Source organism: Rhincodon typus, chromosome 13 (assembly GCF_021869965.1).
Source record: "Rhincodon typus isolate 14 chromosome 13, sRhiTyp1.1, whole genome shotgun sequence".
Classification (NCBI taxonomy): Eukaryota; Metazoa; Chordata; class Chondrichthyes; order Orectolobiformes; family Rhincodontidae; genus Rhincodon; species Rhincodon typus.
The window spans coordinates 27,815,588-27,829,701 of NC_063344.1; the positions used below are offsets into that span (position 1 = coordinate 27,815,588).

General features: G+C 41.8%; 1 protein-coding gene across 1 annotated transcript in view; it reads right to left on the minus strand.

Annotated features, from left to right (window-relative positions):
- Nucleotides 1-14,114, minus strand: part of ccdc39 (coiled-coil domain containing 39) — a 107,340-nt gene that overhangs the window by 40,035 nt on the left and 53,191 nt on the right. Inside the window, exons 12-13 of the mRNA XM_048604832.1 lie at nt 12,984-13,121; nt 6,773-6,981 (exon numbers count right to left, since the gene is read on the minus strand). Of these exons, the coding sequence (XP_048460789.1) occupies nt 6,773-6,981; nt 12,984-13,121 (347 nt within the window). The remainder of the gene's footprint in view (nt 1-6,772; nt 6,982-12,983; nt 13,122-14,114) is intronic.

Sequence of the window (14,114 nt, forward strand, 5' to 3'; positions counted from 1 at the left end):
CTTGCAGAGTTCATCAACAGGAAAGGCTTCCACACCATCAATGTTCATATCAGTGTCGAATTTTGCAAGTCTGAGCAGGATATTCTGAGAGTTGTCATGATTTTCACACGCTAGAGATGTAAGTGGTTTTTCCTGCCTGCTTCCAAGATCCTCAGCTGGACACAGATGACTGCCGACAGGCAACGGCACAACACCTCCAAACATGGCTCGTGACACCTATACAAAACCCTCAAACTGATGCATCCACCAGGGCCACAGTGGAACAGACTATAGGCTTCCTTACAATGACGGTTCACTGCCTGGAATTCTCCAGCCTTGAGCTGGGCTTGGGCTTTGTTGAAATGTTTAAGATTCTATTCATTATATGCAAGCAGCTCTTGCTTAGTACAAATAACATGGAGACATTTTTAGTTTTGCAGTCACTGATCTTTAGTGTTGCCGAATGTGTCTCATTATCCATCCGATTATACACTTGATATGGTCGGGTGATCCCAGTTCCAAATATCTATACATTACATGTCCTATTGACGGTTAGGGAAATGTAGCAGTCAGTGAGAGGAGGAACTAACATTACACGGTGCTGCACTTGGGTAGTTCTTAAGGCTTGTGTTACGATATCATGTTTGAGTGTTGCGCAATGGCATTTCTCAAGACAGCTAGCAGGTTGGATGCAATCATGAGGAATCGCCTTTTGATCATTCTATTATCAGTAACACTTCAATGTTTAAGAATGCATGTGAATTGCTGAGTTACCTTGAAATGCTTTTGCATCTTCTAGGACAGCATTGGAAGCTCAAGCGGCAGTGCTTTGTGCAATTTTCTTGGCAGACCTATATGCAATGAGGCAGAGTGGATGTGAGCTGCTAATTTGTACATCTCCCACGCTTTTATAGCACTGTGCTCCCTTGAAAAGCTGACACATCGAATGAACATTTCCCTCTTGAGATGTGTGCAATCACCAATGACTCCGTACCCTTACTCACAAGGCAGGCTAGGCCCTAGCACAATCCCTGCACACTCCACGTAGCTTCAGTGTTGTACATGTTAAAGTGGAATACTTTGTCTACAATCCTCAATGTCACAATTCAAGGATTCTGATATCTGAGGCTATCTGCAATCAAGGAACCAGTTGCTTGGGAGAGATGAGCAATGCTTTATCATTACAACTTCTTTCATCCACGGGATGACTGAGGAGTTTGCTCATTTCTCACATTGGTATGATTCGATTAGGTCTGACAACAAAAAGTACACTACAGTAGACATTTTATCAGTGCTAGTGAAAATATATTTACAAAATTGCAAGATTATATACAGTCAATGATGCTTTACCTGTACCACATATGTGCCCTCAGTGAGTGCTGTTTGCCCACTACCTCCCATTATATTTTAGCACAGTCCAGACATTCACAGTGGGATGCTCTTTGGTCAGACTAGTTGGCTTGGAAAACTTGAGCAGTCATCCTTGGTGTCTTTGGCCTCGAGGACTCAGGTCGGCTGAGAGTTTCCTGCCAGGTCAACTATCCTCAGTTTGAACCCCTTCAGGGCTTGGCATCACAGGCAGGGAGAGGTGGAGGGGCCAGACATTTCTGGAAGGTCCACAGAAGACGATTCTGGGGTCATGTGTGTGGGTCCTCCTGCCTGCATCTTCCTGTCTCCCTTAGAAAGGCACTTGCAGTGAAGTCAAGGTCCTTTGTCCCCTTTTTGCCTTGCCATTGACACTGAGCACCTATGGCTGGAAGGATGGAGTTGATGTACTGGAAGTGAGATAAAGGTTCCTCATCCCCTTTTCGCCTTGTCATTGATGCTGAGCAACTATGGCTAGAGGGATGGAGTGCAGGTCCAAGTGTGTGTCCAACAGATATTGACTGTGTTGGAACTGGTTTTCCATGTCAGTCACCAATCTGTCTGTGGAGACTGCCAGATGCATGCAACCCGGAGCCAGCACGGTACAGATAATAATAGTGGTCTTCTCTATTCTTCAATTCAGCTTACCAAGTGCCTCTGACAAATCTGCCATTTTTGCACCTGTTTTTGCATTTTAACAAAGCCGTTAAGCATATGGCTAAGCACGTGCTGAGTCTTCAGCAGTTCTCTGACACTACTTCCTTGACCAGCCGCAAACACATGTCAATGATGTGCTCACCAGATTGTGCTCCTGAGTCTAGTCTAGAAAGAGTACCACCGAGGTGTAAGTCTGAGCTGATTGGAGGTGTGGGTGAAACCCTTGCCAGTGTATTCTCTTGACAGTTCCGTGGCTTCTTCCTCAGGTAAATCTAGCTTCTTCCTCATGCACGTTTTTGTTGCGTTGCCCCTGGTGCCTACATTAGAGAAGAGAGGGAATTAATTGAGTAAGCGGACTAAAAGCTTGTGCAAATTAAGAATGAGTGAGCAATGGGTGAGCAGAGTAAGAATGAGTGAGCAGCACAGCAGAGCACAATGATGTGTACTAGGTTGATGGCCATGGAGGTTTCCATGTCCCTACATCAGCAGTCATGCTCTTTGCTGGTGAAATCATATATCTTTGACTTGTTGTGAATGAGGAACCTGATTAACCCTTGCCCCCAAAATTACCAATGGATGGAACAGCAAATTAGTGGTAATGCAGGAGCAGGACTTGTAGTGAGGTGTCTCCAGTGAATGAAGGAAGGAAACACAAAGGGCAGGAAAAGTTAATAGGTTGGGAGGATGATGGTAGTGAGAGTCATTGTGTGGATATGATGCATGCAATAGTGAAAGTTGTAATCTATGAGCCTTAGTGAGCTGAATGTGTAGTGGCAGAGGTTGTACATGTGGTGGCTCTATGAGTGTGAAGTAACAGAAAGAAGATGGTTGTACTTACCCTTGTGGACTGCACATCATTGACCTTCTTGAACTGCTGGGCACCCCACTTCACCTGGGACACCGTAGTAACTGCAGCTGCAACTTGGGTCCAGGCTGGCCTGATCTAGTGGCATGGCATCCTCTGTTGGTCAACAGCAAATAGGACTGGTCTCCTCTTCTCCAACCTGTATGCCAGCATCTCCAGGTTTCTGTCTGTGAAGCGGGAAGCAAGCTTTGCTTTTCTTTGGACCATGCCCTCAGTAATAATGATCTCCCACCACAGTGCACAGTGTGAAGGCCATTTCCTAGTCGTGACTGAACTGGCGTGCAGTTAGGCTTTAAAAGCAGAGCCACTGACATGATCACTAAATGTCCCAGCAATGGTGGGCACTTCAACTTCTCCTTTCAAGAAAGACTTTTGAGCCCAGTTGCACTATTGATTAGATAAAGAGTGGTAGATTGCATAGCTAACTGGCCCAGTTGATCAAGATCTCGCTGCATTTCCAAATAACCCTCTTCACTGTCGACTATTCCACCAATCTTGGTGTCATCCACTATGTACTAACTGTATTTCCTAAATTCTCATCCAAATCATTTATATAAATGACAAATAACAGTGGACCTAGCACCAATCTCTGTGGCACATCGCTGGTCACAGGCCTCCAGTCTGAAAAACAACCCTCCAACACCAAGCTCTGTTTTCTCCTGTCATGCCAATTGTGAATTCAAACGGCTAGTTCTCCCGGAATCCCGTGAGATTTAACCTTACTCAATAACCTACCATGTGGTACCTTGTCAGAGACCTTGCTAAAGTTCATGTAGACAACGTCTACCCTACTGCCCTCATCTACATTCTTGGTCACCCCTTCAAAAACTCAAATCAAATTTGTGAGACGCACACAAAGCCATGCTGACTATACCAAATGAGTTCTTGCCTCTCCAAATGCCTGTCGATCCTGTCTGTCAGAATCCCCTCTAACAATGTATCCACCACAGATATTAGGCTCACCAGTTTGTGGTTCCCAGCCATTTCCTGCAGCCTTTCTTAAATAATGGCACAACATTAGCCACCCTCTAATCTTTGGGCACTTCACCTGTGGCTGTCAATGATATAAATAGATTATAAGGTGAGGTTGGATAGGCTGGGACTTCTTTCCCCTGGACCATAGGAGACTGAGGGGTGACCTTATAAAGGTCTGTAAAATCATGAGGCATGGATAATGTAGATAGCCAACAGCTTTTCCCGATGCTGGGGAAGTCTAAAACTGGAGGACATAGGTTTAAGGTGAGAGGGGAGAGATACAAAAGGGTACAGAGGGGCAGTTTTTTTCACACGGGGCAGTGAGTGTCTGAAACATGATACCAGAGGTAGTGGTGGCAGTAAGTACAATTCCATCATTTAAGAAACATTTAGGCAGGTGCATGGATGGGATAGGTATGGAGGGATATGGACCAAATGCGGGCAAATGGGACAGTTTAATTGTGAAAAGGCAGCATAGGCAAGTTGGAACAAAGGGCCTGTGTCCATGTTGTAGACCTCTATGACTCTATGAGAAAAATTGCTTTGAGTCATACTGGACGAAATGCCTTGAATCTCACTTGAAAAAATACTAACTGAAAATGCAAACATTTGTCCATTAAGTTATGCTGACTCACTACAACAGCAATCATGAGTGGGCATAATTTTAAGGTGATTGGAGGAAGGTATAGGGGAGACGTCAGAGGTAGGTTCTTTACATAGAGAGTGGAGGGTGCGTGGAATACACTGCCAGCAGTGGTAGTCGAGTCAGATACATTAGGGACATTTAAGCAACTCTTGGATAGGCACATGGATGATAGTAAAATGAAGGGTATGCAGGTTAGTTTGAACTTAGAGTAGCTAGACCCAGACTACCTTTTGTCAGCAGTCCTGCAAACTTTTTTCCCTTCAGATATTCTGAAGATTTGATCAGAAAAATAATCAGGAAAGGCAGAAAGAGAGAAATACAAGATACCAACAAAACAATAAGGAAAACAAAAGGGAGAGAAAGACTAAGATAATCACTAATAAATCCAAAACATCAGGAGAATATTCTTAACCTAGAGAGTGTTTAGAATGTGTTACATGCTACCATATGCAGTTGTTGAGACAACTAGTGTAGAATCTGGTGAAATGAAGTAAGGTGGGAAGGTCATGTGGAGCCTAAGCACCGCAACACCAGGTTGGTTGAATGGCCTGTTTCTGCACAATATGTTCTTTGTAATCCTAGGTTTGAACATGTACTTCACCTTTGGTGGTTTTAAAAATGGTAACAGTACACAGTGGATGTGTTTATTTTTTACTTGTGTAATGTAAAACAAAAACATAGAACAGTACAGCACAGTACAGGCCCTTCGGCCTATGATGTTGTGCCGACCTATTATCCTACTCTAAGTTCAAACTAACCTGCATACCCTTCATTTTACTATCATCCATGTGCCTATCCAAGAGTTGCTTAAATGTCCCTAATGTATCTGACTCGACTACCACTGCTGGCAGTGTATTCCACACACCCTCCACTCTCAATGTAAAGAACCTACCTCTGACATCTCCCCTATACCTTCCTCCAATCACCTTAAAATTATGCCCACTCATGATAGCCACTTCTGCCCTGGGAAAAAGTCTCTGGCTATTTACTATGTCTATGCCTCTCATCATCTTGTATACATCTATTAAGTCACATCTCATCCTTCTTCGCTCCAATGAGAAAAGCCCTAGCTCCCTCAACCTTTCCTCATAAGACCAGCCCTCCATTCCAGGCAGCATCCTGGTAAATCTCTTCTGCACCCTATAATGAGGCGACAGAACTGAACACAATATTCCAAGTGTGGCCTAACCAGGGTTTTATAGAGCTGCAGCATAACCTCGCAGCTCTTAAACTCAATCCCCTTGCCAATGAAAGCCAACTCACCATACGCCTTGTTAACAACCCCATCAACTTGGGTGGAAACTTTGAGGGATCTATGGACGTGGACCCCAAGATCCCTCTGTTCCTCCACACTGCCAAGAATCCTGCCACTAACCCTGTATTCTGCATTCAAATTTGACCTTCCAAACTGAATCACTTCACACTTTTCTGGGTTGAATTCCATCTGCCACTTCTTTGCCCAGCCCTGCATCCTGTCAATGTCCTGTTGCAACCCACAACAGCCCTCCATACTATCCACAACTCCACCTTGAATGCTATTTATTTTCTAAATGTTGCTACAACAAATGAAATTATTATGAGTTGAAAACTTGGTGTGTAGCTCAATTTATCAAAGTGTCAATATCTCTCATGAAATGAATGGGGGATCAGGTGGGACAAGGAGATAACAAATAAAGGATTGATAACTTCTGGCTTTAAATTCATAGAATGCAGTGTTAAATAATTAATTTTCAAAGATTTGGCAGAATGATCAATATTTCTGAATATTAGATCAAAACAAATCAAACAATAACACTCACCTGACCATGGAAAGAAAATAATTAAGCAAAATGTTGTATCTTATGTGGATTATACATTAAGCAATAACAACTACATTTGTAGAAATCACAGGAGTGAAGTGGGTGCACTCTTACTGCTGTATTGAAACCAGGGATCCAACACGAATTCTTCCATGTTTTAAACAGAACAAATAGATGTTGAGGTTGGTTGGCTCGCCGAGCTGGTTTGTTGTTTCGCAGACTTTTCGTTACCGTGCTTGGTAACATCCTTAGTGCAGCCTCTGATGAAGGCTTCATCAGAGGCTGCACTGAGGATGTTACCAAGCACGGTAACGAAACATCTGCGGAATAACAAACCAGCTCGGCAAGCCAACCAACCTCAACACCCACTACCCGAGCTACAAATCTACTCCAAAACCTTACAAATAGATGTTATTTATCTTCATATCGTGAAGGTAAATGCTTCAGAAAATTAAATGAAACATGCAAATTTCAAAGACCACTTACCTAATACCTTGCTGTTCTTGCTCAATGTGCTTGATCTGCACTTGAAGTACATCCATGTGAGTTTTGATTTCTTCAGTCCTCTCTTTCATTGCTGTCTCAAGTTGCATTTTTCGCTTCTCTAAAGATAATACATCATCTGCTTTGTCATGGAGCATATCCCGCAGTCGCTCAACTTCTAACTTTAAAAGGTTATCTTCAATCATTAAATCCTAAAGAATGAGTAGAAAAGTCATTGTTGTGATTAAAAATCGAAAGAACTGCAGATGCTGTAAATCAGAAACAAAACGTTTCGGGTCCAGTCACTCTTCCCCTGTTCAGAGGAATTACTGGTGATAGTAAACCACCTTTAGAATGACTATAGACCATCTGATGAGGGTAGACCCACAGTCCTATTAGGTAGGATCCTGCCAGGATTTTCCAGCAATTTCTGTTTTTGTTTCTGATTTCCACCATCTGCAGTTCTTTTGGTTTGTTCTTTTCTGCAAGAAAATCCTACTGTTTGAGGGGCTATGTTCCTTGGAAACCTTGCAAAAGGTGATTTATTTGTAAATGACACACTGCACTTACACATTACAAGATTTGGTGTGCACTTTCTTTTTGTGTTGGTGCTTGCTTTCTGTCTGTGTGGTGATACTTAGTATTTTAGAAATACATATATCCTTATAGATTATGAATATTGGACAGTGGAACTGTGTGCACATTACTGAATTGGGGAGGGATTTATCACGTGATTTCTTGGAAAAACTCATGAGTCTTGAAGAATTGTGGGTTATTTGCTGTCTCTGGAAAAGCAAATTTTGGAAAAGGAAATAATCTAAAGCTTTCAAAAACAGACAAGAGATTTATTTTTATGGCCTTATTGACTTGATAAAAAAATTTGAAGTAGAATCCTAAGATTTGTGTGGCTGCCAACTTGCAACAGCCTCCGGAGTATTGTTTTCTATTTTGCTGTAGATTTGGGAGCCATGGCCAGTTGAAAGAAAGCTAGCAGGATGGAAAACCTCTTCCCCCTCTCCCTCGGAGTAAAACCTAACCCTTAAAGAAACCATGTGAAGAGATACCTTTGTGAAGCATTTTCTAGAAATCAAGGAAAGTTTCAAAAATCATTAGCTTTGATATCCTCAAACTCTGAAAGCTGAACTGTTAACTCAATCTAAGGACCTGGGTCGGACTGACCTTCTTCCTGAATTGAAGTCTTCCATCGTTCTGTATCTAACAGGAACGTGATCTCATTGAAAAGGATCAAAATGAACTGAAATAAACTTATTCTACCCTTTTAATTTGGACTCTTGTTCTGCTAGGATGTTGATTCTTTTCCTTTTTTCCCTAACCATTATATCTCTGCAGAGCTGTGTTAGCCTATCTGAGTGAATGTGTGTGTATGTATATATAATGGGATTTCGTTTAATTCTGCACAGTAGCTTAGTTGATCTTGCAACTTGTCCAAATTTTATTTTGAATAAATTATTTTCTCTATTACAGTAATATAGAGAAGGACATTATTAACTTTTATAATTTAATATTTATGTTTTTGTAACAACTTATGGAATAGTAGGACATAATTACCAATGCACCCCTCCTGTCAGACTCAACAATAGTGAGAACCACATGAATCTCCTGGCTCTGTATTTCTTTGCTCTGAGAACGTTTTCTATTGTGTAAGTCCATGTAGCTATTTGGGTACTGGGGTCACAATTCATAGTTTTATATTTATACTATTGTTCCCTTTTCCAAATGCCAAATGTTCACTGCCTTCCGATCCTTTTCTTGATTAAAAGAACCATTGCATCTTCATATGGCTTGTTTTCCATGATTAATTACATCTATCGAAAATTCCTCCCGTAGGAGTTCACTTTCTTGTCATATCATACATCATGTTTTGGAATTTTCATTTGTTGAGCCTCCTTACTATTATTTGTATTATAACTTATACCTTGTTTAAATTAATAATTTCTTTTGAAGGTTTGGATACACATGACTGCTACTATGCAAAACATCTCATTCAGACAACAGAAACTTACACTTCAAAAAGTATTGCGGTAAGCATTCATCCCTTACGATTTAGAATATCTCATCCTTCTGAGTTTTGTAAGCGTTACAAAGGTCCATGCACAGTAGCCGGTATAATTAACAGCATTACTGGGTAACCCGTTGACAGGGTAGGAATTGGGGGTCATAATGCCAAACATTGAGAAGTAGGCTAAATTGAAATTAAGAATCAAGCTGCTTAAATTTTAGCTTGAGCTGACCAGAATCAAAAGTAAAATTGTCCAAAAGCCCACAAACTAAAATGTATTGCAGTTTATTAACTTCCTTACAAACTTAAGTTTCATTAAAAGTCAAATTTCTTTTATCAATTGATCTGTGTATTTTTATTTTTAATTGATGGTAAAATAGAAATATTTAATGATTTAGCTTCTAGCCATATTTTGACAAGTGACGGAACACATGAAGATCATGATTTGCAGTACACATTACATGGGATTGGCCTAATAATTACAATCTTCTACTCCATCAAATTACATTATTCTACATATGGATATTGAACAATAAAGGTAAACATTTGTCTGTGAGGGAGGTAGTAGGAACTGCAGATGCTGGAGAATCTGAGATAACAAGGTGTAGAGCTGGATGAACACAGCAGGCCAAGCTGCATCAGAGGAGCAGGAAGGCTGACGTTTCGGGCCTAGACCCTTCTTCAGATGTGGGTTTGCTTACAGGAGAAACTGGACATACTAACAGAAAAAAAAAATTAGAGGTGAATCCAAAAGTTTGTAACAGCATTCACAACACCATTCCAGTAAGCCAGTGTTCACTTACGGTAGTGTGCTTTTGTAATTCTTGACTTCTTTTGTATCAATGTGGCACTTATTTGGTCTAGTTTTTACAGCAATTTTCTTTGCCTAGATATGCTCATCTTTAATTTATGTATCTTATTCCACATCTCATATGGTTCTCAGAGGTCATTTTTCTTGTTGGTCATATGTTGCTACATTTTCACTTTCTTTCACCCCATAGGAGTCATCCCATAAAGATACACGTCACCTCTGTTCTATGGCCTTGTCCAGATTACTTCTCAAATTACTGTGTTTTATCAGCAGTTGCAGCCTTTGATGTCAAAGCAACATTTTCCTCCAGGCATTTTCTGCATTGGCTGCATTCTTCATAGCATTACCATAATGATTAACATTTATAAAGGTTAATTAGCGCTTCACTATTTGACAAGACTAAAAGGACTATAATTACTAGCAGCCAATCATGATGTGCTAATTAAATTGCACATTTGGAAGCCTTTTTCTATTATTTTATTAGTGTTGCAATGGTTTTGGAAAAGATATGGGTTTATATGACAGCAAGACAGATGCCAAGCTATGAATTTCTTTTTTGCCTTGTAGCATTTTTGAGGCACACAGTATGAAGTCAGCATTAATGCTTGGAATTGACTTGGTTGTTCTAAGGTGTAAAGGTCACCTGAGTAACTCAGATTTTCCTGACTTTGTTCACGACTTTCTTCAGATAAAATCGGAAATTCTCAATGATGATAAATCACAAGTACATCTGTGCCCTCTTGTTCTACAATTGTACCATACTATAATATTTAAAATGTAAATAACATTATAATATATGCTGGGAGAGATAAATTTCTCCTTATTGCTCTATGATGAATTACTATCCTGTTACATTTTTGAGGATTGTTAAATGGTGCACTGAGTTCTTCACCTGATTTGTTAATACGAAAACACCATCAACACTCTCCTGTCCCACTGGGGGAGCCGAACATCCTTGACCAGTGCTACACAACCATCAAAGATGTCTACCACTCCACACCCTGTCTGCACTTCAGAAAATCAGATCACAATGCTATGTTCCACCTCCCAGTTTACAAGCAGAAGATGAAACGTGGAGACCTGGTACAGAAAGTAGTGTAGTGCTGGTCTGAGGCAACAGAAGAGCTTCTGCTTGGAATCGGTGGACTGGTCTATATTCAAGAATTCAGCGGCCAACCTAAATGAGTATGCCACCATCGTTACGGACTTCATTAGCAAGTGTGTAGATGACTGCATGCCAAAGAAGACAATCCATATGTTCCCCAACCATAATCCACAGATGAACCGGGAAATCCATTTGCCTACCGAAGACCAGGTGTGCGGTTTTAAAGTCAGACAACCTGGACTCTTACAGGAAATCAAAATACAACCTCCGCAAGATCATTAGAGTTGCCAAGAGGCAATACCAGACTAAGGTTAGAGACCCAAACTAACCATACAGTCATCTGCTGTCTGTGGCAAGGCCTACATGACTTAACAGGCTACAGAACGAAACAGAACAGAATAGTGGACAAAAATACATCCGTTGAGTGGCAGGTCAGTGAAATGATGTCACCTGCCCCGACAGCCTTGAATGCACCTGTTCCTTCAGCCACTGCTGCAGACATCAAATTGACCTTCTTGAGAGTGAATCCATAGAAAGTGACTGGCCCAGATGGAGTCCCCAGTCATGCACTCAGATTCTGTGCAACCAGCTGGCGGGAGGATTTGCTGACATCTTTGACCTCTCCTTGCTACAATCTGAAGTCCCCACCTACTTCAAGAAGGCTACCATCATTCCAGTACCAAAGAAAACACATGCAACTTGCCTCAATGACTACTGCCCGGTGGCTCTGACCACCATAATTATGAAGTGCTTTGAGAGGTTAGTCATGGCTCACATCAACTCTAGCCTCCCAGCTTGCCTCAATCCCTTGCAATTTTCCCTCTTGGCACAACAGATCCACGGCAGACACCATTTCCATCGCCCTACACTTTTCCCTGGAACACCTGCATAATGAGGATACCTACGTGAAGCTTCTGCTTATTGACTACAGCTCCACTTTCAGCACCATGATCCCAACCAAACTAATCTGCAAACTCCGAGACCTGAGCCTCTGCTCCACCCTCTGCAATTGGATCATCAACTTGTTGACCCACAGACCATAATCAGTGAAGACAGGCAACAGCATCTCCTCCACTACAATCCTTAACACCGAGGCCTGGATTTGTACTCAGCCCCTTACTTTACTCCCCATACACCCATGACTGTGTGGCCAAATTCCATCTGAACTCCATCTGCAAGTTCGCTGGTGACACCAACATTGTAGGCTGGATATGAAACAAATATGAGACAGAATTCAGGAAATAGACAGAATGCTTGGTGACGTGGTGCAAAGATAACAATCTCTCCCTCAGTGTAGCAAAACTAAACAGCTGATCATCAACTTCAGGAAGCAAGGAGGAAGACATGACTCTATCAACATCAATGGAGCTAGGTGGAGATGGTCAAAAGTGTCAAGTTCCCAGGAGTGACAATCACCACAACCTGTCACCCACGTTGATGCGATGTTCAAGAAGGTACAACAATGCCTCTTCTTCCTCAGGACGCTAAGCAAATTTGGCATGTCCATAAGGATCCTCACCAACTTTTACAGATGCGCCACAGAAAGCGTTCTATTTGGATGTATCACAGCTCAGTACGACAACTGCTCTCCACAGGACCACAAGAAACTACAGAAAGTTGTGTACATAGCCCAGGTGATTGAGCAAACCAACCTTCCAACCACTGACTCCATCTTGACTTTTTGTTGCCACGGAAAGGCAGGCAACATCATCAAAGACCTCTCTCACCCCAGTCATAATCTCTTCTAGCCTCTTCAATCAGGCAGAAGATACAAAAGCTTAAACACACGTAGCAACAGGTTCAACAACAGCTTCTTCCCTGGCGTTATTAGACCTTTCAAATCTTAACGTTGATTTTGCTTTTTGTACACCTTCTTCTTTATAGCCGTAACTTTGTATTCCTCGCTCTGTTCAATCAACCTGTGAACTTTGTCTTTGTATGTTATGATCTGCTGTACTACATGTAAAACAAAATTTTTCATTGTACATGTGAAATAATACATCAAATCAAGTCAAATAATGTAACAATGTGAACCAATATTGTTGCCTATTAACAGTAAATCCTTTGTATCCACGAAATCATGAATTGTGAATTTGCCTATCTGTGCCAAAAAAAGTATCAATAAAAATCAACATCCATGGGCAAAAACCACATATTCATGATTTTTAACCTATTTTAACCTACTTTTAAACGAGCTCCACACACACATATTTTATCATTTGTGGGGTTCTCAGGAATAGATCCCTTGCTGATACAGAGGAATAAGTATATATCTTACTTGTTCAGCAAGTTTGTTCTTTTTTAGCTCCTTTTCTCCAGTATCAATGTGAAGATGGATGTCTTCTATTTTACTGGTCAAATCCGTTTTCTCTTCTCTGCATTTGTCTAACTGTCTTCTCAAATGCTGTGTATCATTCTGCAGGGTGGGAAACACACAATAAACTGAGAGAATTGTGTGCATATAATGAGAAGTGTTTGGCCAATCTACAACTTTTAAATTTTCAGTCTGTCGAAACCAATCATTAAACTGGAAAATGACTTTTAAACCTTGCTAAAGTTAATAACTAAAGACATAGCAAATATTTTAATTCAAAGAGACTTCATCTACAAAGTAACTTAAAAGCAGGCTTTACAGCAAATTACTATTCATTTTTATTTTTGTTATTTATCTGAGATACCTGGAGAGACTTTGCTATGGATGGTCCAGAGGACAAAGTAGGATGAGGATAATCCTCTACATCGGGGAAACCAAGCGGAGACTCGGGGACCGCTTTGCAGAACACCTACGCTCGGTTCGCAACAAACAACGGCACCTCCCAGTCGCGAACCATTTCAACTCCCCCTCCCATTTCTCAGACGACATGTCCATCCTGGGCCTCCTGCAGTGCCACAACGATGCCACCCGAAGGTTGCAGGAACAGCAACTCATATTCCGCTTGGGAACCCTGCAGCCCAATGGTATCAATGTGGATTTCACAAGTTTCAAAATCTCCCCTCCCCCTACCGCATCCCAAAACCAGTCCAGCTCGTCCCTGCCTCCCTAACCTGTTCTTCCTCCCACCTATCCCCTCCTCCCACCTCAAGCCACACCTCCATCTCCTACCGACCAACCTCATCCCGCCCCCTTGACCTGTCCGTCCTCCCTGGACTGACCTATCCCCTTCCTAACTCCCTACCTACACTCACCTTTACTGGCTCCATCCCCGCCTCTTCGACCTGTTTGTTTCCTCTCCACCTATCCTCTCCTCTATCCCTCTTCTATCCGCCTCCCACTCTCTCCCTATTTATTTCAAAACCCCCTTCCCCTCCCCCTTTTCTGATGAAGGGTCTAGGCCCGAAACGTCAGCCTCTCTGCTCCTATGATGCTGCTTGGCCTGCTGTGTTCATCCAGCCCTGCACCTTGTTGTCT